The sequence below is a fragment of the Saccoglossus kowalevskii genome, chromosome 1 (genome assembly GCF_978046115.1).
Source record: "Saccoglossus kowalevskii chromosome 1, keSacKowa6.1, whole genome shotgun sequence".
NCBI lineage: Eukaryota > Metazoa > Hemichordata > Enteropneusta > Harrimaniidae > Saccoglossus > Saccoglossus kowalevskii.
The window spans coordinates 12,182,985-12,210,039 of NC_140641.1; the positions used below are offsets into that span (position 1 = coordinate 12,182,985).

At 33.8% G+C, this 27,055-nt stretch overlaps 2 protein-coding genes across 3 annotated transcripts; one reads left to right on the plus strand and one right to left on the minus strand.

The window, feature by feature from the left end:
* Nucleotides 1-609: 609 nt before the first annotated feature.
* Nucleotides 610-19,481, minus strand: LOC102804000 (glycerol kinase 5-like). The gene is made up of 17 exons (XM_085498823.1): nt 19,248-19,481; nt 17,246-17,339; nt 16,967-17,045; nt 15,912-16,005; nt 13,704-13,793; nt 13,167-13,208; nt 12,166-12,241; nt 11,419-11,480; nt 10,976-11,049; nt 9,904-9,964; nt 8,813-8,939; nt 7,507-7,611; nt 6,924-7,018; nt 6,713-6,816; nt 5,053-5,115; nt 3,846-3,979; nt 610-3,353 (listed from the first exon to the last, which is right to left on the minus strand). Exons 1-17 carry the CDS (start codon nt 19,359-19,361, stop codon nt 3,208-3,210), a joined length of 1,560 nt encoding a protein of 519 aa, XP_085354949.1. The 5' UTR covers nt 19,362-19,481; the 3' UTR covers nt 610-3,207.
* LOC102804123 (uncharacterized) lies at nt 19,110-22,319 on the plus strand. Of its 2 annotated transcripts, none has more exons than XM_085498815.1 (3): nt 19,110-19,169; nt 19,840-20,042; nt 21,308-22,319. In XM_085498815.1, the coding sequence occupies exons 2-3, from the start codon at nt 19,950-19,952 to the stop codon at nt 21,977-21,979; spliced, it is 765 nt and encodes a 254-aa protein (XP_085354941.1). In that variant the 5' UTR covers nt 19,110-19,169; nt 19,840-19,949; the 3' UTR covers nt 21,980-22,319. The 2 variants fall into 2 exon arrangements, with proteins under 2 accessions (XP_085354941.1, XP_006826055.1); XM_006825992.3 differs by lacking the exon at nt 19,110-19,169 and adding an exon at nt 19,179-19,460.
* The last annotated feature ends 4,736 nt before the right edge of the window (nt 22,320-27,055 follow it).

Genomic DNA, 27,055 nt, shown 5'->3' on the forward strand with positions numbered 1-27,055 from the left:
AAGTCCTGCAAAACACTGCAAAGTTGGGCAAAGTATAGCAAAGAAATGGCAAAGTAGTGGCAAAGTACTGCGAAGTAGTGGCAAAATAGTGGCAAAGTAGTGGCAAAGTACTGCAAAGTAGTGGCAAAGTATGGCAAAGTACTGCAAAGTAGTGGCAAAGTATGGCAAAGTACTGCAACGTAGTGGCAAAGTACTGCAAAGTAGTGGCAAAGTACTGCAAAGTAGTGGCAAAGTACGGCAAAGTAGTGGCAAAGTACTGCAAAGTAGTGGCAAAGTACTGCAAAATAGTGGCAAAGTAGTAGCAAAGTACTGCAAAGTAGTGGCAAAGTACTGCAAAGTAGTGGCAAACTACTGCAAAGTAGTGCAAAATAGTAGCAAAGCACTGCAAAGTACTGCAAAGTAGTGGCAAAGTACAGCAATATTGTGGCAAAGTATGGCAAAGTACTGCAACGTAGTGGCAAAGTACTGCAAAGTAGTGTCAAAGTACTGCAAAGGAGTGGCAAAGTACTGCAAAATAGTGGCAAAGTACTGCAAAGTAGTGGCAAAGTACTGCAGAGTTTTCTACTGTTTTCAAAGCTAGATTTATAATAGTACACATTACGCTAGATCAATGTTATACAATACTTCATATTTTAATTACAAATTATTTGTAAAAAACTTACTGGTACATATATTTTAAATTAAGTAGGTCGATTATGAATACCACATACAAAATAAGCCAGTCATTTTGGTTTACCCATAATGCAATGTATTCAACAATTGTGTTGTCCTAATAATTGGTATGTTATAATGAAATATTCAGCAAATATTTGGTTAACATACTCTGGTATCTGTATCTGTATATATTTATCATATACCCCACATTTTTAGCTTTGTACCTTGCAATCTATTGATATATTCAAACACTTTACTGTATGTACTCTTTGGGCTGAGTTTATGGTAAAAATAAATCATAATGGTCAAGCCCACAATTCGGTACTTGTGTGCTTTCTACTGAATATGTACATCAAATATAATCAGTGTAAAACAATAAATGGAAAGCATGAGAATTTTAGACCACTCCCCTCTATTGTACTCAAACCAATTGGTGATCACAATAAATAATATTTATACGACTCCTAGACCTTTTCATCCTGCTCAGCAGCGCCAAATTTTCTCTGTATAGGCAGAAATTGGAATTACGATACAATGTATGAACCATTAAAAAACAAATTGTGATCTCAACTTGCTATGCACATGAGAAAAAGAGGCAACAAATACATACGCAGCACGGTTCACATGACGTTATAGGTCATTGCAAAGGCCTGCCACCAGAAATGAAATACTTGTTAGGTTCTTTCGATTCCTGTAAGTAAAATTGTTTCAGTTTGAAAATGAATAAAAAAAACATGTCCTGTTGTCTCCAGCAATATTTGAAAGGTAAGCTCAGTCGATTACATGTGCGCTGATGTGCAATGATGAAAAACACTTGTTTGCACAATAGTTTGGCCATTTTGTTTCCAGTCTATTCATGAAAAACGGATTTTTAAATATGTTGTGTGCGTAAAATATGGTGCTAGAACCCTTGTTCTATCTAACATGAACACTTCAATCTGTGACTAATTATCTCTGTTAAAACTCTTACTGCTTCGGAGCTGGGATCGCTGTGGTGCATTCAGTAGTGAAATAACTTGCGTTTGAGAATCTCTGAATTCATTTCAATAATTTTACATTTGAAAATTTGAGTGACTCACACTGCTGAAACACTGTTACTAAATAAAAAACAGTATCTGTGGCTGAAAGTAACATTCACTGTGTATTTCAGTTTTTTTTTTCAGCACACAATGTATGTATGCTATTGAATAATGTGTCACTTGTTATAATACATAAAATAAAATAATGGGTACTTGTTATTTTGTGGGAGAGCAGGTGTAATTGTGCATGGTGGATGTCTGTTCGATGTGATGTTTGTTGTCTGTCCTTGGTCTGTTGGTCATGCCCATAATATTGATGATGTCGGAGCCAAAGGACATTTAACCTACTTAAAACATTGTCAAAATGTCAAATTAATTACAATGTATTTGATTCAAAACATTTGTCTCTATATATTTGGTTCAAAATCAAGATTGAATTTGGTGAAAATTCACTCTAGTTTGAGTGGAAAAAAAAAATTGACACTCAAAGGTTTAATCTGTGTTATGTGCCAATTTTGCTTACTATTTACATAGCCCCTATTATTTGAGGCTATTTGAGAAGAAATACAAGGAAAATACCATAGTATTAAACACCACATACAACACTGTTTTGTGCTACCATATGTAGTGTGTCCCTGAACAAGGGTGCATTGCTCTCTCGTAAATTTTGTTTGCTTTCTTGTGGTAACAAATAATAATTTAACTAATTTATTTCATTTTTGTTTTCTTTTTAATGAAAGCCCAGAAATGAGTTATATGCATTTCATACCACAAGTATTGCAACTGTATTTTCTTATTGCTCACAAAATCCTGGGGAGAACGTAGACCTGAACAATACAAAACCATAGATACTGATTTGCATAGTAAGTTTCAGGTAATGCATGTGTTATTATTTATTGTTAACTGCTTAAAATTCAGCAGACAAACGAGTCTCTGCAAATATTGGCGAAGTGCTGGCAAAGTGCTGACAACATATCTAGCAACAAATAACGGTTTACGATATAAAATACTAATTGTAAAACAATGACTTGTAGCCTAATTATGAAAGAACAACTGATTTAAATATTTAAATGAAATTCTGCCGACTTGTGTGACCTGAGCATGAAAACAAAAAGACTTAAGTGGTCTAGTTTCAAAATTATACAATAGTGACTGTTAGCTTAGTTTGCCAATTTATGAAAGTATTCAGGTCACAGAAAACCATTTATGAAAGTAGTCGGTCACAGAAAACCATTTATGAAAGTAGTCGGTCACAGAAAACCATTTATGAAAGTAGTCGGTCACAGAAAACCATTTATGAAAGTAGTCGGTCACAGAAAACCATTTATGAAAGTAGTCGGTCACAGAAAACCATTTAAAAAATCTTCTTAAGTATTGCAAATCTAAAAACCTGAAGGCTGTTTTAATACAATAGCAAAATTTCTGACAGACATAATTTCAATTAAAAAATACCGGTAAGACTGTTTGAGGTAAATGAGCACTTTTACATGAAATCATGCTTCATTTACTCAGTTTTAAGTAAATTACAAGTTCATTATTCGGTGTTCCATTTTCGACATCTCTGCACCGATTTCTCCCATATTTTGTAAATTTTATGATACTGATCCTGATTATTCCGTGGTTGAAATACTCTCATACTTTCTCTGAGATTTTTAAGTTCTTCCTTGTCCTTCCAGATACCTGTTGAATAAAACCAACAATTATTTTTTACTCTTATGCATGAAGCGGACAATCTTTTCGACTGATATCTCAAGAACCAATCGTCAGATTCCAATAAAACTTGGTACATATATCATATGATCTATGAAAATGCACACACCTGAACAATACAAACTAAGTGATTCCAAATGATAAGCACATTGGGGGAACCTTACACTTCTAGCAATTCCAAATGGTAAACAGAAGCACCTTGGAGGATACAAACATACAAACTCACCACACCACTATCAACACCACACAAAGTCACTCTAAATGACATGAATAAATGTGGCAGAAAGCCACACAAGGTCTGGCTGATGAACATCAAAGCAACAATCTAGTTTTTGAGGGGTAGTTTTGAACGAAAATTATTTATTAAATTTTGAAAATCACAGATATCGGCATACAATATATTAATCAGAACTGACAAGGGAGCAAAGTGACTCATAAGATACATGACACTCTGAAAGTTACCTGTCTGAAGACCTGCTAAAAAAGCCGCTCCTAGACACGTGGTGTCTAAATTCTTGGCTTTATCAACCGGTTTATTTGTTAAATCAGCAACAAGTTGAACCACAAAGTCATTATTAGCAACGCCACCATCTATCCTGTCAGAATGAAATCAAAAACATTTGTTCCAGTTTGTTTAACAATATTTTACAGCATTGTTCCCGATTAACATGATTATCACATTTCCTGCTGACTTCTTTTTCCCATTGATTTTGGTAAGTCTGTGAATGCTTTAAGCATTACTAAAGTATAAAACTGTTCCTTCAATTAAACAAACAAAAAATAAGTACATAAAGGATAAAATCTGTGATAAGGTAACTGGTCTGGCAGTCATATTTACAATTCTTTTTCAAGAACTAGAACCAATTTGTTAACCTAACACATTAGACTATATTATTGAATATTAAAAAAACTATTTTTTTTTTTTACAAACAGGAATTTCTAAACCACACACTTACACATATACTGGTCCATCAGTGTGTGTGGAAGATTTTAAATAACATTGCTTCACTGTTTGAACTACATCTGCCCTAATACGTAAAATATATCTTGCATATTTTAGCGCCCTCAATATAGTAATTAAAGTCTACATAGATCTTTTGTTTTCATAATACTTCATACATACATCTTACAACTTGGGATACAAATACATTATGTGAGCTGATTCAATATGTCCGAGAGAAAATCATTTTAGTGCTAAAAATTTATCAAAATCAAGCATTTTTGTCATTCCGAAAATAGATCCCAGTCTTGCATAGACAGATTTTTTTTGAACACATTACATTTAATGAATATAATAGAACCTTGGTCACATCATTTTGTTTTTTAAATTGGATTCAAAATTGACCATCTGGCAGCCATTTTGTTCCAGAGACATCACTAACATGCCTTGACTAATCATGTATAAACTTCTCTAATTCATCGTGTCACACTTGTTTCACAATTTAATGAAAGATGCTCAAATGGTATTTATTTTAAAACTAATAATACATCAAAATCAAGTATTCTCGCCATTCCCAAACCAGTTCAAATCAAGTTACTGGTATACATCAGTCAAGTTCCGATTCAAAATGGCTGTTTTGTTTACTATTTACGCAGGAAACTGTACGTCAATGAAGTCTGAAGAAGAAGCTCTAAAATTATTTTGTTAAAGTGACATGATCCAACTTACTTGATGTAACTTGACATAGGGTGTTTAAGTTCCGCCATTGCAGTGTCGTAGAGCTGCTTGAATCTACAATGGTAACAAAAGTATAATGATATTGTAACATGAACTACAATTTGTACGATGCTTGACCCCGTTCAGGTTGGCAATGAATGCAATCCTCTCCATTTTGAAAAACAACTTTTTGCAAGGAGTGGCATGCTTGTATTTCAAACTGTTTTAGTTACCAGGACAACCAAACCACAAACCTAAATTTGTGAATGACGAAATTTTAGACAAAACCAGTCACTTTTGAAATGGCGGGCTGACACACTATTACTGGCAATACCAGTCTATCAACTTCATTTTGGAACCTTTCAAATTCTTTGATTAATGTTGTTACTATTTCATTTTAAAAACAAGACAAAACACTCATATACTGTCTTTTTAAATTGTGGCTACTTGACTCATTGGTTCCATTATGCATAAAACAACCCTACACATTGTTATCTATGTGGAGTTTAACAATAGTTTGAGACATATAATTAACAAGTCATTGTCAATGACACGTCCCCGTTCCGTTCATATTTGAGTGACATATACATTCAAAGCAGATCATGACCGAAATGCACCTGCATATGTACAACACATTGTGCTAAATCTGAACAAAATCCATCCATGCATGACTGAGATCCGGTTCTGGAATTGTGAAAATACGTGATTTTGATGCATTTTCGGCCTTAAAATGGCCATCATTTCGCTATTGTTAAGCAGATCATGAAACAAATGCACATATCTATTTGTGACATGATGTACCATGTGTGTGTGAAGTTTGAACTTGATCAATCCAGACATGTCTTGGATACGGATCCAGAACTGAATTCTTTAACAAAATGGCCGCCAGTCGGCCATTTCGAACTTGATCCGGGAAAAAAAAAAGACGTGCATCAAGGTCCTATTATGTTTAATGTATGTACCAAATTTGAACAAAATCCGTCCATGCATAACTGAGATACGGGTCCGGAATGGTGAAAATGTGCGATTTCAATGCATTTTCGGCCTTAAAGCGGCCGCCATTTGGCTATCGTTAATGAGATCATGAAACAAATGCACATACATATTTGTGACATGATGTACCTTGTGTGTGTGAAGTTTGAACTTGATCAATCCAGACATGTCTCGGATACGGATCCAGAACTGAATTCTTTAAAACAAAATGGCCGCCAGTCGGCTATTTCGAACTTGATCCGGAAAAAAAAATGACGTGCATCAAGGTCCTATTATGTTTAATGTATGTACCAAATTTGAACAAAATCCGTCCATGCATAACTGAGATCCGGGTCCGGAATGGTGAAAATGTGCGATTTTGATGCATTTTCGGCCTTAAAATGGTCGCTATTCGGCTATCGTTAATCGGATCATGAAAAAAATGCATGTGCATATGTCCCATATAATGTGTGATGTATGAGTGAAGTTTGAACTTAATCGGTCCATGCATGTTCGAGATACAGGTGATCACGGACGCACGGACGCACGGACGGACGGACGAACGGACGCACACAGGGCAAAACATAAGTCCCCGTTTTCGGACTGCGTCCGAACGGGGACTAAAAATACCAAAATAATTCTAGGCCAGTTGTCCATGTTCTTTTTTCTTCCATGAACTCTAGGGGGTATTGATACATACCTGAATGCGAAGGATTCCAGCATTGCTCGAATCATGTGTTCTTTTTTTGTGGTTGGTTTTAGACCCATAAATGCACAACAGGCACTGTCGTCGTTCACTGGCGCCTGTCAAGTGTGAAATAAACCAATTTGTTACAATTGGTTACAATACTATATCATGAAGAGTAACAACAATGTTCAATTACAGCAACATACAAAGGTGTTTAACTTACTTGAATTCCACTAAATCCAGGCACAAAACAAGTACCATTGGAGTTGTCAACAGAATTGGCGAGTTTAGACGTATCTCCTATGTTGTCATACAATCCTGTAAAAAAAAAATCGTTGAATGGTCAATCATGAGATGGCCACTATTCTTGGGAGCAGGGTTATGTCACTGCTGCTTGCTGCTATGACGCGCACCACTGTATAATGTACTTACACAGACTCTGCGCGAGCTGCTGTGGAATGCCGGTTGAAGAACCGTTGAAAACAGCTAAAGTCGAGAAAATAGCAGAAACAACCAAATTTATGTCGGGGTAATCTCGTTACACTGTTCAGGGGAGTCTCAACAACTATCCCAAAGTACAGTTTTTTGAGAGTTTTCGACCTCTGTTTTCCATGAGTTGTGGTTGCCAGGCGATGAAAATGCCCGGATGTTCGCTCACGATAATACCCATTACAAGATCGAAAATGATTTTCATAAGAGACTGAATAATGTAGAATCATGAGTAGGAAGCAACAAGCAACTAGCATCTGTTTACTATTGCTATAGCATGACAGTTTTCATAAAAAACAGTAGTCCAGTTGCGTTACCTATTTTTTGCCCCCAATCTACTGAAGTGCCAGTATCTGCAGAGTTACCCTCACACATGAAAACGATTTCATCTTTGATTTTCCAACACACTAGCGAGTACAAACCTGCAAAAGAATTATAATACAAGGAAGTCATTGGAGATGGCAGATCCTCTGGCATTATTTTTGAGGTGTGGGTGGAGGTCACTGTTCCAACTGGAGGACTGTGATATACCAGCAACTGTAACCAAGGTAACTAGATCAAGCTAATAGTAGTGCACATCTCAATTGGGGAAGTACCCCCCCCCCCCCCCCCCCCCGGTACTAGAACAACATGGCAACATAACATCACATTCCGTAAGGAGAAGTATTGGATCAGTACAAGCCATTTTTGTCAGTCATCGCATATAGACATTGGTAACCACTATATCCCAACCAGCACTACCTGGGATAAAATTATTATCAAAAAAGCAGAATTTATGACCCACTGCTTTTAGAGTTTGCCACCAGTCACTGTCATCAGTGACATGTTTGAAAATTAAAATGAAAGAGCACTACACAACTATGCTCAATTTGATGACACACATTCTGCGCATTCATTTTATACTCAAGTTAGAGAAAGGCCACACTGCACACTGGGGGGGGGGGGGGGGGGTTATTCTGTCTCTTATGTGTTTCTGCACACTGACTTGTTGATGACCACACTGAAATGCTTAAAGAATTTGTGACTCACATGACCCACAAGTCATCAGGAATACCCTGTACCAAATTATTCATAAAAAAAGAGGGTTATTCAGTTTATGAAACAGGACATGCAATGAAGGACCAAATTCAAAATCATGTGAAATGTGATATAATCACACAAAAAAACAAGGCAAACTCACGTTTCCTGAAATACTGGCGCAAATTCTGTTAAAGTACTTAAAGTGTTTGTTTCAAGCTGTTTTGCAAGTGTCCATGATTATTCAAAAAACAAGTATTGCTATTAGCGTTCTCCCCAGAATAATTGTATACAGAATCAATTTGCATAACAATGAATATGTTAGAACATGTATATAATGACTTCTATTGTTATGCTAAAATGGCACTATTGTTTATCCAAAATTTAACAGTTGGAAACTCCTACTCTATAATGCCCTAGGGAGAACCCTGACTAGTATAAGCATTTTGATTTTATTAAATAAAATGATATTCTCGCTAATTTATATTTACACAATCAATCAAATCTTCCACTGAATTGTGTGATATAATTTGATTGGTGAGCACACAGGATGGGATAATATCACCACTAGTTGCATACACTTATCTTCTAAATCCCTGTCTGTACCTGTTTTGGATGCTGTCGGATGTCTACCAACATTAATATCCATAAATGTACCGGTACCCATTGTACATTTAACATCACCTCTCTCAAAACAACATTCACCAAACATAGCACTCTGTTGATCAGCAACCTACAAAACATAGTGAAAACATTTCAGCCTTTCCCACAGAAAATATTAGCATTGTTAAAAATAATATTCACCACATACAGCACTAACAGTGAATTTCATGAAGGGATGAATCTTTTTTTAGATATGATGTTTGTTGTGACTAGCATGAATGGGTAAGCTTCGTTTCGACAATGAGCTGTTATCATTGTAAACAATGTTAAATTATTCTTCAAATGCTCAGTTTATCTTTTGAAAACAACTAATTTTTTATCTAAAAAAAATCATGCCGTTTTTCCATCAAAATCCAATCCAAAAGATTGTATTACAACATCGACAAATCTCCTCGGTGTTGCGTTCAATGACATTAACATATTTAAATGAGCTATGGTAATTTGAACATGTTGGCATCAATCATCCATCATTTTGATTGGTTAATTAGCGATTTCACCTATCAGGTCAAATAACACCCTCTTAGTTTTTAGTGCAGGTAGAGAATCGCCATCTTACATGAAGAAAATAGAAGTCACATACAAAATATTTGATGATCATTTTTGGAAATTTTGAACACCAAATAAGGGCCCACCAGCCGTGAAAAATCACCCAGGGGTGATTTTTGGATGGGCCAATTTACGGCAAAATCCGGTACATTCGAGAAATACAAAACGTAATTGTAATATACTGGTTGATAATAATATTTGAACATGCAAGAATAAAAGTTGTTTGATTTATTAGAACCACAAGAAAATAGTTACTACAACAGACATTTTACACCTTTTCTTCAATCTATGATTGTGAAAACATAGTGAAAACATTTAAACCTTACTTCCAGGTCTGTCCTTCCACTCTTGATGTCAAATTGCAGTTGCGTATGCACAACAAAATTACAGAATGCAAATATGAATGGACTGTCATAGTATCATCAGATTGGTGCACTGGGTAGTTCAACATACACATAATCACCATAGCAACAAGAACATGTACTTACAACTGCAGCAATGGGAATCTCAGTGCCAAATATATCTGCCATACAGTTTCCATAGTCATCACTAACAAGGTGAAAAAAAAGAAACATTTTATGTTATTTTAATAAATACAGAATGATTCCTTTAACTGTTGATCAATGTTCATGAAAGAACTAGCCGCTACAAATCACAAATTCAATCCTCTTGGCATTTCGTTTATATTCAAAAAACAAACACACATTCACAGCAAACAAACATTTTCATTTTGTTTGTTTTTCAGCAGTTTTTCATCATGGATTATATTGATTCTATATGCCGGCTCACAAAATTTCACCCAAGTTTGATGTTGTTTTTTATTTCAGTATGTCCCGTAATTCCTAAGTTCATGTTCATGAAACTTTCCACACTACAAGACAGTACCGGTAAGGCTGCCTTGATTTGATTCAGATCGAGTTGAAGTAATTTAATATCATTTCTATACAAAATTGCATTAACAAATTTTGAAATCAAAACACCAGTATTACCAGATTCTCTCACATTTTCTCTGTTATGCACTTATCAACATGCTGTGTCGTAAAGTTGTGAAACGACGATTTTCTGTTCCCTGTGATATTTGCATATTGCGTGAAAGGTGCGGACCGAACATTGGCCACAAAGATCAAATGATTTGATTTTGAATTTAACTTTTCTTTGAATACTTTTGCTTGTTGATTCCCATGCAATTTTGACATCACTATGATCTTTGTTCGATTCTAAGCATAACGCAGAATCTCGCAATGAATGGAAAATGTTTCATTGTTGGTACAAATCTGCATAGACGTGCAATCATGTTCTACAATCTATACCTACAAATTGTTTTCATGAATAATGCCTAAAGTCAGTATATAAACATTCATGAATTTTGCAATACAATAAGAAATATCAAAATTTGTAGTACCAGTAGTAAAAATTCCTCCTGAATGCCACGAAAATATGAAATCAAGAAAATGTCTAGCATTGAAAATTACATAGTTTGGGGTAACAAAAAAAAAGCTTATCAAAACAGAGTCTTACGTACTTAGCCATTAGTCTGCTTTATAGAGAGTTAGAACTTACCACGTGTCTTGGAGCTTTGGTAAAATTGTCATAGGCAAACCCAGTAACGTGAAATAAATCCAATTCCAACTCATCTGAAATAAAAAACCAAACATTAATGTATAAAAATCATAATTTGAGTTTTTATGGTCAGCTCTACCCCGCAATACATTATTCAGAAGTACACTAATATTCCAAAGTAAATAAATTACAGAGGTCTTTCTAAAAATATTTTTATGATTCAGTATAAATCAAATGCAATTTTTGGTTTATTGGAGATCCGCTTCTTGTACGTTCAAAGGGCTGGTAACAGGCATGGTCAAGGCATGGTCAGCCGGCCATGGTCAAGTTTTGGGGAATTTAAGCTCATAGTTTCCATTCCCTAAAACACAAAACAGTGACAAATATCAGTCATAAGTGTAGAAACTGTCTAGTAATTCTCTCTAGAAATATACGTTACTTACCACATAAGGATCAAACATTCCAGTAGAGCAACCATTGGAATAATCAGTCACATGTTTTTTCCCTACATTGATTTATAAAAAAAAAAAAAAAAACTTTTACATACTGATTATTGGGGTGATGAAATAAATGGTAGAATCTAACTGGATATAAAATTAGCAAACTAGTATTCAGTTTTAATTTCATCTCACACACTGCAACTAATGTACTTCAATTAAATTTAATTTAAAAATTAAAATTACTGTGCCAGGCAAGCATTCTGGACTTTTTGATGATTTTTTGTACAACCTGGGATTATTTTGCATAAAAAAAGAATTTAATATTATTATACATCTTTCACTGTACCCCTATAAGTTACAGCCTGTCGTAATATTGCAGTATTGCACAGGGTATCTGCATCTGTATTTAAATATTAGGAAATGCAAATTCCAAATATGGAATGATAACATAAGATTTCCAAAATGACAGAAAAAGTTCATAGCAGTTAAAAAATGTTCACTATCTTGCACAGCTGGATCCAGAAAATGTATAATAGTCAGGTTTTTGGGAGGATACAACAATATATATGCACTCATCACACGGACACCTCAGCTGCATGTCAGTGGATAATCTCCCTGTATTCTTTGGACATACTTTGCGTTATTATTGCCATAACCTCATAGTAATATAACATTACTGTCATAGATCTTCATAAACTGACAAAGACTAAACAGTAAGAGTAAAATGAAATCTTACGCAGCTGCACTCACCCCCGGTTAATTTCCATACCAGCCATGTGTCAATTGTTCCAAACATGATTTCACCAGCTTCAGCTCGACATTTAACCTAAAAAAAAGAAACATGTTATTTTCTGCACCACTGGTACAATTTACATTAATAACATAATTTATGTGTATGCAATAAATTTATTTGAAATTGTTTTTATTTGCCCTGCTGTACATTATTTGGTTTGTCGGGTTTCTACAGGCCGCATAACTTTAGTAATATCGTAGAATACTTTATTTTAGCTGGAATTAATTTTCGCTGAAAATACTTTTTAGGTGTTTTGTATGGAATTTATTTTCACTCATTTTTGATGAGTTGAATGTAAATTATAGGAAAAAAGGTATATTCGCTGGATTTTATTTTCACTGAATCAGTCTTTCTGCAAAAATAACGAAAATTAAATCCAAGCAAAAATAAAGTATTTTACAGTATGTGCAGGTTAGAAGATTCCATAGTCAAGCCATTCAAAGATTAATCTGTCCTAAATATACCAGGGTACTGGTGAAGGATTATCTTTATGTTACCGATATGTCATTATGTTCCTATGGCTACCATGACAGACAATAAATGATGGTAAATTATTGATATTAATGATCTGGCCTGGTGAATCTCAATCTAACTATGTAGTCAACATAGAATTCTGAGTCATCACCGGTTAGGCCGTGACCTTCATGCCCTTCAGTGCCATCACTGGAAACATGCATACACAGACTGACCATCGGTATTACAGACTGAGTCATTAGTCTATTATTTGTAGTCTATTATTTGTAGTTAAAGTGTCACAATCAGTACGTCATCTAATCATGTGATTCATTAAAGTGATCTGAGATTTGTTGGTACTATAACCCCAAACATATATGTGCAACATTTTAAGGGTGTTATTTCGATATTTTTTGCGATTCACACATTGCAAATATGTTTTTTTTTTAACTTATGTGACAATTTAACACAATATTTAACATTGTATCATGATATATATTTTTACCTCAGGATGTTGGTCGAAATACCATGCAAGTCTCAATATGGCCTACAAGATAGAAAGTGGTTATATTATTATGATTTTCCTGGTTTGGGAGGGGGAGGGGTTGGAAGTGGTGGAAGTACTTTACCGGTAAATAATAATTAAGATCAGTATCAATCGATCAAATTTAATTTATTTTTCTCCATTTCCATGGAAAGGTTTTGAAGGGGCAGCCATCTTGGCAGAGAAAATGAAATGTGTGTTTAACACACTCACCAAATTGAAATGTATTGATGGGTAGATGCAACTCAGCAATAATTACACTGGAATTAAATGTATTGGGATCTGTGATGGTATACTTTGCATAAGGGTTGGCATAATTCTCATGAAATGAAATCTTTTTTTACTGATATTTTGAATAAATTAACTGGTGTATTATCAGCATTCTAGGATTATTGTTGTGATTTTATTTAAGTTAATATATATTGTGAGCCGGTATTTCAATATACCGGTACTACAATGCTTCTATTGAATCGGTTTATAGATGTATACAGTACTTACATGCTGAGTGCTAAAGATGAATGAACTAGCTGCTCTCCATCGTGTCATTCGGGTAAAAAAATGCAAGAATTTAGCGCCACCTTTCACCACCTGAAAATATAACACAGGAACAACAGAAATGGGATAAAAGTATTAATATGATAATTACAGAATGTACTACCTTTATTGAGAGTATGTTCCACTCAAATTGAGGGTCGAATAAATTCATTTCTCTCCAAATAGTTGTAATATTTGTCGGTAAATTATAATAACTTTATTTCTGTATATTTATGCCTGAAAATTCATCTGTTTCCATGACAACCATTCTATAGTTTTTTTACTTTCTCACTTGATTGAGAAATATTACATACACTACCCATAGTTTTTTTGCAATTTACTGAAACTATTAATTCATTGAAAACACAACAAATGTTTTCTAGAATATTTTGATCACTGTAGATCTGTACACTATAGAGTTCAAGTTTACTTATGTGTTGCTACATGGGATTGTTTAAAGACCAAACATATTATCCCTGGGACTATGCTGGTAGGAGTCAGTAAATACACTTCATAGAATCATTTGGATGACAATGATTATCTTCTTTGATTGCAAATTAATCTTTCAAGTCATTGTTCTGGTTTATCTATCTATAAATAGACATTTTTATTTGAATGGTTGTGACAATAGTTGTGTACAGGTTAGAGATCTTGGCACATGCCAAGCATTGAAGCTGTCGCAACACATGTCCCATATCTCTGTGAACAGTTTTGGATCAAGTCAGTACATTCCGAAAACAAAACCACGATCTAATCTCAGCAGATGTGAAGATCGGTGCTAAAATCATCACAACCTTAATGGTTGTGACAATAGTTGTGCGGTGAACTACATTACATCAATCTGCCTTTTTGCTTTCTTCTTTTAATACCATTCGTGGGCACAAGTATTTATATGAAATACCCTAACAACACATAGAATCAGGAAGAACATGCGCATCATCTGTCATGTTTAGGTCAACTAACAGATCAACAAATCCTAGTAAATATGTGATTTCGACATGAGCTGAGCAGGTCTCAAAATGACCACAACTGTCCTAAGTCATCTGCAAACATATGAAAGACTACTAATATTGATGTTACTATATGTGCCTTTTCCAATTGGAAGCATGATTTCAACAGAAACTCTAAATTTTGTTAATTTGATTCCCTCCCAAAGTCACATTCATTAGTGAATGAATCTCAGCCAGTGACATACTCTACAGGGGTGTATACTACATTCCTATATTTACACATAGCACATTGGGGTAAGTATTTTTCACAAGTCACAATACTCACGTCATAGTCAATAAACTGATTACCGGTAGTCATGAGGGCAAAGGGTAGTCCCCAGGGAAAAAAATATATCATACTGTTTCCATTTACCATAGATGTTTCAAAATATTTTATATGCAGAGTTTCATTTGCATGGCTTTGTGGGAATTCAGTAACTTGCATTCAATGACTGAGACTAAATAAGAACTTAGTTTGGGCTTTTTTATTTAATTTGTTCTTAAAATTATTATTTTTTTCACATATTTAATTTTTTGCTTATGTTTATAGTTTGGTAAACAAATGTAATTCTTGAAAAACAACTCCCTAAATTTGTGAAAAAGGGATTTAGCTTGATTTGTTCACAAACTTAAGAGGTTCTTTTTATTATACTTCAAATAGTTCATAAACAAAATTTCAAAGAAGTTCAAACTCCAAGTTATAGCGCTTGGAGAAAGAAAAATATTTTATTAAACAAAAAAATTACTAAGTGGACCATTCAATTGGCTACAGTATTGGCAAGAAGAACAACAAATGATACAGAAGCGGGTAGAAAAAAAATATACTTTGGAATTATTTTTAAAGGGCGACAGTAATCGCACTGTGCATGTGCGACATTTACGTTGATAAACATTGATTTTCCCACAATCCAATGCATTCTTCTAATGGAAATCACAAGTACATTGTATGAGGTTTGACCTTTGATACCTTCCAATCACCTAAAAAATACCGAATTAAAGCATAATAACGCCTCAGTTTGTACTCTGCACAACAGTGAAAGTTGCCATCTTTGTTTATATTAGACCCATATATCTCACACATGCATGGCGCGACGACTACCACCCTTTAAGATAATTTTATTCTCACTCACTAGTGTGGTTAAAGGTAACATTACAAGGTATAAAATAATAAATTCATACATACCCCATATGAAATTGATTTATTAACAGAATCAACAAATTCAGCAGCTCTAGTGTCCTGCCATGTGATAAAATTATGAAGAACTTTACCAGTTTTCCTGACAAAAAAAACCACAGAGTTATGTCATAGTCATAGTAAACAGAGAAATTAAAATAAATAATAAGTGAAAATATGTCTTGTATCAAGCAGAGTTTGTTCAGGGATTAGGTCAACATGGAACACTATGGTATCTCATAAAATTTGGGAATTTGATTATTTAGTTGGACAGTTTTTCCAAAATGCATTTAGTATTCATAACCGTATTGTTAATAGTGAGAGGAATCATACATCTATTCAAACCATTGAGTGGCAAAGTCAACATCACAAAATATAATATAATTTTGATCCAGTATTGTAGCAAATAGGAAATTATAAGTATTTGGTCTAAAATTATAAAAATAAAATATACAAAAATATATAAAACAGGCAAAATATTGCAAAAGAAATGTTGCCAGGAAAAGTAATGTTATTTTAAAAGGTTAAAGAAGTGATATTACAATGTGCCTGCTGAAACATGGTCAGGAATGATGACTTTTTAATCTAAGCTCTCAGGAAACTATGATTAGAATTTTCTTGTATCAGCCCTGAAAAACATTGTACAAACATGAGACAAGATGAGTTTACTAGGGTAATTGTGGGAAAATGGAAGGTTAGATTAAACTGATTTTGCTTGTTCAAACAAGGGAGTTGTAAAGAGAAAACTTCCTAGTCTTTTTTTGTTTCCCGGCTTTTAAATGACTTAAATACACAAATATTCACATAAAAGATTGATTTTTTATGCAAAAACACCAAAACTTTTTAAAGCATTAGCAATTTTGGAACATATACATGTATATACATTTAAAAAAAAAAAAGTTTTTCAACTAGCACTGCTGAGACCATAAATTATAAATTGCATAATACGTTGATCTTTCTACTCATCACCATGGAAATACTGAATTTGTTTGTAAAATATGATGCGATACAACTCAATTCATGTATTGTAACCATCAATATTCATGACATATAATAATGCATACCTGTCCCATAGTGTGTAGGTACCCCTGTGTGTTGATATCCCCATAGCAACAATCTCTTCTAATGTAGACGTTTTTGATGCTGATAATGAAAGAAAATGAGTTAAGCATATGCAATAAAGACAAATTTTTAATTTTTATATCTACACAATATTTTTCTAAAAAAAATCGAAGTGATAATAATTGCTGCCCTCAATGCCAAGACAGACTTCTGCTTTTGTTTCTACGTTTGAGATTTCTGTTTATCTTTTCACACATAATTGTTAATGAAGTAAAAGGTACCTGATATCGCATCTTTTATTACTTCTGTGAACTGTGACCAGAGGGAGTCTGGACAAATTTCTTTACATCCTGGTGACGGTTGCAAAATTTTAAGCTGCACAAAAGACAGACAAGTTTCATAAAAAAGTTATAGGGTGATGAGATTTTTCTTTATATGAAACTTTAAGAAAGTCAACTTGCTTTAGTATGGTTGCATCACCAATGGCAAGGACATTTCTTTTCTTGTTTCAAATTAACATAAATAATAAAAAAAACATTGCCAACCAGAATAATTCATTACATTATTTCCACTGGACTCACACCAAAAAAGGAAATTTTTAGGAAATGCTTTTATTAGCATTTCATGACAAACTTTGGACCAAGATTCAGTAACTAATGGCAACCTTGTCAGGCTAATGGATTCTAAACTTTATATAGTACATTACAGCTGAAAGAGTGACCACCAAGAGACATGTACTGTAAAATGACTAATTTTCACTGGGTTTAAATTTCACTGATTTACCATTTCAGGCATATTCAGTGGATTTTAAATTCACGGTTTCGTCATTTAGATAATGTGTTTTATGCTAAATTTTACATATTCACTGTGTTTTTATTTAGCGCATTTTTCCACTCAGCGAAATAAGCTAAATTAAAACACAGTGAATAATTACCCCCTTTACAGTACACTTTGAATTTGTATGCATATTTAATGTATAAATCAGCTTAAAACGTTTTTAAATACTTTATTTAGGAAATTAAATAATACCTTGAATAATTTTATATACATAATTTTTAGCAAAGTTGTTGAGTATTGCCTGTAAATAAAATTTGTTAGTTACTCACTATAGTTTACAGAATTTCTCAAACCTGACAGATGACCCATTTCTTTATCACGGTAAAGCAATTTGTATCTGTCATTAAGTTTATTACCTGGACATCAAACCTACGTGGTGAGTTGAGCGAGCAAAGTGTGAAAAACTAATAGTTAATAAAAAAATTTACTTTTTTCTTCATAACCATGTCATTTGAAAACATTTGATGAGATTCAGGAGAAAACAAACTTTCTTACAATGCCAATATTTCAAATTAGTTGTATTTCAAATTGATTAATCCTTCACGTTCTTTCCTGTGAGCACTGCTCATGCGTCCAGTTTGAATTTTATGCAAATTGGACATGCGCTGTTGTGTTAGTTCATCTTTTGTTTCAAGAAAGTCAGTCGTTTAAATTTGGTTTGTTTATAGGAGAGATTTTGCTTTTTCAAACTGTAATTTTATTTTTGATGTTTGCTTTGCCTTTTTTTTTTTTTTTTTTTTTTTTTTTCAATTTCCTGTATTTTTGGTGTTTCATTTTTTTGTTTGTTTTTTTAGCCTGTATTTGACTGATTTCTAGTTTGTCTTTGTAACAACAGTCACTTCCAGCACAGTCACTCTACTAGTAGAGTGACTGTGCTTCCAGGTATTCAGTGTTCATTTTCAACAAAATATCTTTTCCGCAAAAACTGTTGTTGCTGTTGTAATAGTAAGGGAATATTCACATAGTTGTATATATTTCTTAAAATGTTTTAATTTTATCCAGTACGTCGTAGAATAAATTTGTTTTATACTATTTTCCTTAGACAGTGCACAGACAGTGCGACTCCAGGGACCGTGCGTTATTCCAGAAATACAATCTATTTTATTCCCGCTTATTAAATATAAAGTAGTCAGATTATAGCAAACTAATAACACGATGTGTGGTTGTGAAGTGTCGGTATGTCGGCGATTGTGTTAACTAGTAAGGTGTCTCGGGATATGTGAGTACGTGGCACCGGGATCGGTGGGCGTATTATTACATACTGTGACTAAACAGGATCGCGTACATGTAGATTCGATTTACAATGACTGGGGTCACAATGAGGTCACCTAATACATCCACATGTGCATCACTATGTTCAGATTCCAGGTACGGTCAGACGCCATAACTGCCACAACAACCACCACGCCTTCACACCAGCGCACCGGTACTCAACCCTATACGTACCTGTTGAAAGCTTTCTGATATGAGCCTCGCCCGGCTATCGTACACATGGCATCTCACTGTTGTTGTTCCGACGTCAACGGCAACGATGGCACGATTGTCGTTTTCAGATGTCATGTTATTTACAATAATAATAATATAAATACTAGTCCAAGTGAGGCGCGACGCGTTGACATCGCGGTTTACGTTGTAAACCAGTGACTGGCATACTGAATGGTACGATTCCACACGATACTGTCTGCGATAAGTTTGTTGTTTTGAAGGACAAAGGTCAAATGAATAGCTTTGTAGATCGTGTTTCGGCAACATTAGAAACATTTCTGGACATCTATTCCACATCAAAATGTGTTCCTATTATATTTATTACTATTTTTAAAATGTCTGTATATTTTTACCATAAAAATGGTGTTTTGAAATTAGTAATCATAATTATGAATAATAATGAAAACACAGACTGTAAATGGTTGAGCGGGAGACTCGAACGATTCACGCAAATGTGGTTAATATCAGAAGTTGTCTTTTTTTATTTTATTTTTTTAATCGTTGCTGGTATTGAATGACGCCCATTTGAATACAACATATCCACTTATTTCAGTATATTGTTACACTGTTGCCAATTATCGTGTTCGGAACATATTTGTACCAAGACAGTGAATAGTTGGGCCACGGCCGGCACAGGTCCGATATCAGAGGGTAAAAAGTGTTATGAGCAAACAAAGAAAAAGAAAATCAATGAAGACTGATCACCACCAACCGCAGCCATGTGATGTATGGCTAACAACCAGGGGAAGAGAAAAGGTAAGTTAAAATCGTTCTTATAAACTTTATTCAAGCTGAAGCAGAATTATTTAATTTTCCTGTCTTACCTACGTCAGAACAACTGATTACCTAATTATAATTAATTTAAAATTGTCATAAGAAATGTGCTCTGTTATACTGAAAAATTGGTTTTGTCAAAAACCTTAAAAAAGCAACAAAAAAACAAAACAAAAAAAAACATGCACATACTAACTTTAATGCATGATTGCCAAAAGCATGGACATGTACTTTTTCCCTTATTATTGTACAGGATCTCCGGTTAGGGGTGTACCTTTGCAAGGATATTATTAGTGCACTGCATCATGGGTAATATTTGGTCGTGTAGCACTGGGTGGAAGACATGACACAGGTTTTTGTTTTGTGTGTATGTTGTGAATGTTAACCAGTGCTATGAATGACCCAACATTCATTAGTTACTATTTCCTGTCATGAAGGTAAAAACTGTGTTGACACAGAACACGTGCACCAAACCATCGAAACGTAAAGTTATATTGCAGATGTTTGATACAGTTTCACAGTGCACATGATAGGCCACACAATTCCTGCTAGTTCAAATATATGCTCATATTAGGGTGAACAATTTGGATAAACTCTGTTTTATATATCAAAAATGTTTTATTATTTTAGATTTATCATATGAATTGAGTATACCAGGTGCAACAAATATTTATATATATTATGAATTCCAATGGCAGTGCACAATAATGTCATTTGAAAATGTTCCATTGTTATTCAATCGGCCAATTGAAACCTCTTGTTTCTGTTTGAAATTGTGAAATATATTAATATATATAAAGATGAAAGATGCTGTTTGGCCATGAGTATAACTTGATCTATGAATCTCTGTGCAAAATGACCAAAAATCTCAATGTTTTCATGAAACGCTCAAATAAACTTTAGTATGGTTGTTTCAATTGCTGCATCACAAACTCTTTGAATTGGACGTTTAAGCAATTTCACAGTAGAAAACGTTCTATCCCACATGTATTAATGTGGCCAAACTGTTAAAACTTGAATACCATTTTAAAAAGTTTGGTGACTTTTAAAATGACAATATTTTTTTTATATTTATAATGTTCAACTTTCTTTGTAATGTCATTGGCCCCAGTTTTTTGTCATTGCTAATACGGTATATTATAATAGAGTAATCCCCCTGTGTACTAAAATGAGAATTTTTAATTCAAAATTTTTTTAGTTAAACTGATTGATAATCCTTCAACTAAATATTAACTGTTTTATTACAGATTGACCCATCTGTGAAAAAGAAACCAAGGCTTCATTTTGCAAGTGATATTGTCTTTACAAAAATGCCTGCATTTCAGCAGCCTACCAGACAATCTAAAGTTTCAACATTCTTTAAGTCGTGTGTGCCAATAACAGGAAAATGCACAAAGCAGGACGCAGAAGCATATTCAAATTGTTCATTTGAGACTACAGAGGGCAGTGTTTCTGAAGGTGATGGTCAAGATGTTGAAAATGATGAGGAGAGAGAACAAGAAGCGATATTAAATCATTTAAATAACAAGTTTTCTGATAAACATGATGAATCCAAGAATGCAGTATCAAATATTCATGGTAAATATACATACAAGAAAAATCAAGAACTCTATAAAGATTTTGATGAGGACGTAGCAAGATACAGCTCATCTGAGGACCCTTCTTCAAAAAATCTGCCATGCTCTGAGGACCCCATCTTGACAGAACTGGATTTCACAGAAGACGAAGAAGGATACATGCGAATCAGACAAGATTTTGCGATGACTAGAAAGGAGAATGGAGTCTACAGTGATTGTGTACATGGGACAAAAGATTCTTGTAAAGTTTACGATGAGCATCCTGATTCTGATATCGATATATCATCCATGCCCACGTTTACAGAGGACACGCAGGGATATCTGAGAATAGTAAAAAAATAATTACAAATGGAAAAATGATTACATACTTGATTACTGTGATTGAATACTGTAGGCTCCACCTCAACTTGTTAAATAAGCAAACCATACAGCATTAACACTGCAACACACAGCATTCATTTCTCATAGAAAGGTGGTTGGAGTGTGTAAATAAAAAAAATTATTGCAATGGTACACTGGAGTATTACTTTCTATTTTATTTAGGTGTCTCTTGTAAATACAGAAAGCAGATACTATGTCAAAGATCAAGTAATACCCAGCCACAAAATTATGCTGTGAAATAGTTTGTACCAAATTATTGTATAAATTATTTTGGAAATAAATTATGAAACTTGATATTACATTTCAAAACATCGTCTTTTTGTCCCCCAAATCTCACTGTTGATGACATAACGTAGATACTGGTAAGTAAACAAGAAAAACAGCTCTGTAGTCAGCGCACATTCTAATTCTGTGAAAACATTTTTTATCAATGTTGTATATGTGAAATGGAACCATGTTTGATGCAATGATTATAACGTGTTAAAGAGTTACAGCCCATGCCCCTTCAAATGTGTGATTGAATAAGGTTACTGAGATCTGAATTTGAGAGTAAACAACTTTGCTTCATCCATGTTATGTAAGCTACTTAACCCTTTCACCACCAGTTCCCACTTTCCATCACAAAATAGTTCAGTTTATAGTCTGCAATTTCCTTCAGAAGATTGGGACAAAAATGGCCAAATTCGTTTGAGTAATAACTGCAAATAGACTCAAGTTTTGTCTGTTGGCTCCAAAATTAGGGTTCATTTCCAGAAATATTGAAGAATATAAGATAGTGGTGAAAAGTTTGTCGTGATTTAATTTGGCATTCATGTTGAACAAAAATTGCGGAAGTCACTGATACTCTACAACAGCAGAGAAATTTGTACAGCTACAAAATTTTACAATTTCTAAAATGATGAAAATTATTGTCATGAAATTAAAACGATTCACAGGAAATCATTTGAGGAATTGTAGTTTCAGGCAAAAATACTTGATTGTCAGTACAGAATTCGAGAAGTTTCACTATATTTAATTAATACACTCAATTTCTATTTCATTAAAACATTCTATTTCCATTTAGAAAAAAAATGCTGTTAATTAAGGGGGCAACGTCAAAAGATTGATGTCTGATAAAAAAAACTTATTTGCTTCAGTTTGGTCGGGGTGACCTCAAAAAGTTACCATCCTACAAAAACGATTTTATTTTTTAATGAATAATATTGGAATATTTGTAGTTCGTTTTTTTTTCTATCCAATCATGAACAGAAAATGAAAAAAAACGCATCCAAGACGAGAAAATGGTTTGGTCCGAGTGTAAATATGTGCCCAACAACCAACTGATATGCCATACTACTGTCCGATTATCAATTTGTTCCTAAGTGGCCTTTATTGTAAATTGCATTTGTTTTGTAAATTCTGCAACTTATGTATTTTCTAGCAGTGAATTTTTGTTTGGGTGTCCCACAACATGGAACATCAATGACTTTCACAAAATGTTGTCATTACATTCTGAAATCGTGAAACAGTTTACAGAATAGTTTACTGCACACAAACCATGAATGTACACTGTTTGTTTCACCTGCTGGTTTAGGATCAGTTCATTTTTAAGCAGTATCTTATTTCATGTACAATATAAAATATATCATTAAATATTTCTTCATTTTTCAAGAAACTATATATATATTCTGAAATATAGAGGGAGCTGTTGCAGTTTTGCAGGATATAATGGGGTCCGCAGAGCAGTTACTGTATATGAGCGCAATTCATAAAAACGCATGATGGAAATTTAATGTTAGTGTTTTTCATAGAATGAAAAGAGTTCATTTGCAGGTTTTTCGCTAATCAACTGGATTCACCTAGTATTGATGGTTTACTCTTTATTAAATGTATGTTGTTGAATAGCCAACGACAAAGTTAGCAAATCAGGAAGAAATTAACATGTACAAGAAGGCACTCGACAATACTAATATATGAGGATGGTGGCTGTGAAGCGAGTGACAAAGCATAAAAAAATGGATGGAACATAAAAAAAAAATGGGGTTTAGTAAAAGGACTAATGGATAATTTTATTATCTGGTAAGCGCCCACCCCTAAAACACATGAATTTTGCTGCTGAGTGCCCTGGGCACGTAATATTAATAGTCACAGTCCCTCTATAGCCTATTCTCTGGAGCGGAACTACGTCACAGAACGTTTTATGTTGCTAACTGAAGATGCGCACCACTGAACCATGTAGAATAGAATCTTTATTGCTATCGTATCCCATATTTGAATTTTTAATGAAAAATACAAAAAAGTAATACAACACTAACAATACAGGAAAAAATCAAACAAGACGCTCAAATTTCTAAACATAGAAAAACTAGTTAATTTGAATTTTCTGAAGCAGCTGGTTTAAGCATTTCACTTTTAATTGAATTTATATATTATAACTTATAAACGTGTTTCGCCATGTCATTTATAATGGTTTCATTTTTATTATTTAAAATATTAATAACTATCCATTGTTTTTGTTGTCTTGAATAATGTGTTTTTCTTTCCTTAGTGTATAACTGACATGACGGTATTGCTCATTTTCAATTTTTTTTATTTCACAAACTGAAATCAGAGACTGGTACATTATTTCGAAAGCGATGGGCGCTTATCCTTAGTTTGTATTTTGTTATGGGTTCTACGCGAGCTGTAATGGAACGCCGATCGAAGAGATGGTGAAAACAGCTAATGTCGGGAAAACAGCACGAACTCAACTTTGAAATAATCATGAGCAACCAAATGTATATATGTTGTATATATAGGGGTAATTTTGTTACCCTGTTCGGGGGAGTATCAACAAGTGTCCCCAGGTACAGTTCTCTGAAAGTTTTCGGCCTTTCATCACTAATGGTTGCCAGGCGGTGAAATTCCCCGGATGTCCGCCCGAGAATAGAGGCACTGTGGTAAAATGTTCCTTTTGCACAAGAGTCTCGCAAATGCGGTATGCAAAATTCGTGCTTTCATTGTAATGTAAAAGTTCCATGTCTAAAACCTGACGCGCGCATTTATTTGTTGTGTGTGTAATTTTGCGTACCGATAAAGTGCGCCACATACGGTAAAATGTTTTCTGTTTAGAGGATGTTTTGTCGATTCAAACAAGCCCTTAATACATGTTAGTGTTTCTGTTAATAAAACAACCTAATGAGCAATGTTATCGCAGCAGATCGCAGGCCTGTGTTGATCTGCGACATTTGGCAAATATGTAAACATATGACGTCACAAAAATGAAATTCAACTACATGCAGGTATTGGCAGTATTGGAAATGTTGACCGTGACCCTGCTGAGTGACTGCTCACTCAAAATGTAGAAGTACGCCATTTCAAAACCAGTCGATCTTCGCTAAAATTCCAATCACGGAAACTAAAATTAACTTATTATATGCGTTTTCATACAAATTGTAATTGTGGTGTGAAACCTAGAGAGAATTCCAATGAAAGCTATTACATAGTTGTCTAGCAATACATGTCTATACTATGGGGGTGGGGGTGGGGGACTAAAATTGTAACAGTCATGTACCAGATTCTTAGAAACACGGGTGTTTCCAATTTGACCCTACTAGAAATATGTGGATTAAATATTACTTAATTGATAAAGATATTGCCAAACAACTGAAATGGTAAAATTGTTAATTATAAAAGGCAATAAATAAATAAATGAATAACTGTATTCAGACAATACCGATAATATATTGTTTAGATACTAGGAGATAATAAATAAATAAATTGGCTATATCCGTTTGTGAGTAATGTTTAATTTGAGTGTATTTAATAACTGTATTCAGACAAGAAAATACCGATAATATATTGTTTAGATACTAGGAGATAATAAATAAAAAAATTGGCTATATCCGTTTGTGAGTAATGTTTAATTTGAGTGTATTTAATAACTGTATTCAGACAAGAAAATACTGATAATATATTGTTTAGATACTAGGAGATAATAAATAAATAAATTGGCTATATCCGTTTGTGAGTAATGTTTAATTTGAGTGTATATTAAAATGTGATTAGAAAATCTAACATGTTTTTAATCAACTTTTTTAGTTATATATGCTGTATACTAGCTATAACTGTAAGATGTGTATTTCAAGTTTTATTTAACAAAAATATATCAGCATTTGAAATCAGTTGAAGGGCAGATTATACTTGAAAAAAAAAATCAATTATATTTTTTAGAATAATATTTTATTTGCCAGTATTATACCACATAACGAAATTTGAAAAAGAGTAACTCTAGAACAGAAAACGAAAGAGTTGACGGAGGTAACAATAAATGTTATTCACTAGATAAATTTAAGTATTGTTTTTATTAATTGTATTCAATGAACCGACGTTATTTCGATCGTGCTCAACACAGGAGTTGAGCTCAATGTATGACGTAGATAGTAAAAATTCTACATTTCGTGGAGAAATAGAATGATTGTCGGGAAGAGAGAAAAGTGATGGAGTTGGGACGAAGAGAGCGAGAAGGAGACGGTGGTAAAGATAATGCATTAATATTCGTAATGCTCGAGAAATTAAAATAAATCCTATAACAATGTTCATTTTTATATTATGTACAACCATGGACACAACAGATTCGGTGATAACGTGAAATAGTATTCTATTGTGTGTTAAAAGTTTGCTGTTTTAGAACAATTCCACAAAGCACGATGTTAAAACAGAACAGCATTTTTCATCACTTTTAAAACCCCAGATTTTTTGAATGATTTAGAATAACAAAGAGTACATATTCATTTAGCAACGATAATATAAGTGTTGTCATTAGTCTACAATGTGATATATACATTACATCGTCACCATAGGAACTACTGGTAAAAGCGTTCTAATAATAACAAAATGGCCGCCATTCACTTATATATATAATCATAATTTTCTCGAAAAAAAGACTGGTGACCTAAACAATTTTTAATGTCAACTTATAATGACTGGAGTTCAATTTAATGCAAAATGGATAAATTCTGGGTATTTTCATTTATGAGTAGGCTTCTATCTTAAACTGCGGTGTGGGTTCCATGTCAC

Excerpts from the sequence above, each read along its gene's own strand:
- LOC102804000 (XM_085498823.1), bottom strand. The coding sequence starts at position 19,361 with ATGACATCTGAAAACGACAATCGTGCCATCGTTGCCGTTGACGTCGGA. Across the intron at positions 11,481-12,165 it reads GGTATGGAAATTAACCGGGG|GGAAAAAACATGTGACTGAT; the intron begins GTGAGTGCAGCT and ends AAATCAATGTAG. Across the intron at positions 3,980-5,052 it reads CCTATGTCAAGTTACATCAA|GATAGATGGTGGCGTTGCTA; the intron begins GTAAGTTGGATC and ends TCATTCTGACAG.
- LOC102804123 (XM_085498815.1), top strand. The coding sequence starts at position 19,950 with ATGAGCAAACAAAGAAAAAGAAAATCAATGAAGACTGATCACCACCAA. Across the intron at positions 20,043-21,307 it reads CAACCAGGGGAAGAGAAAAG|ATTGACCCATCTGTGAAAAA; the intron begins GTAAGTTAAAAT and ends GTTTTATTACAG.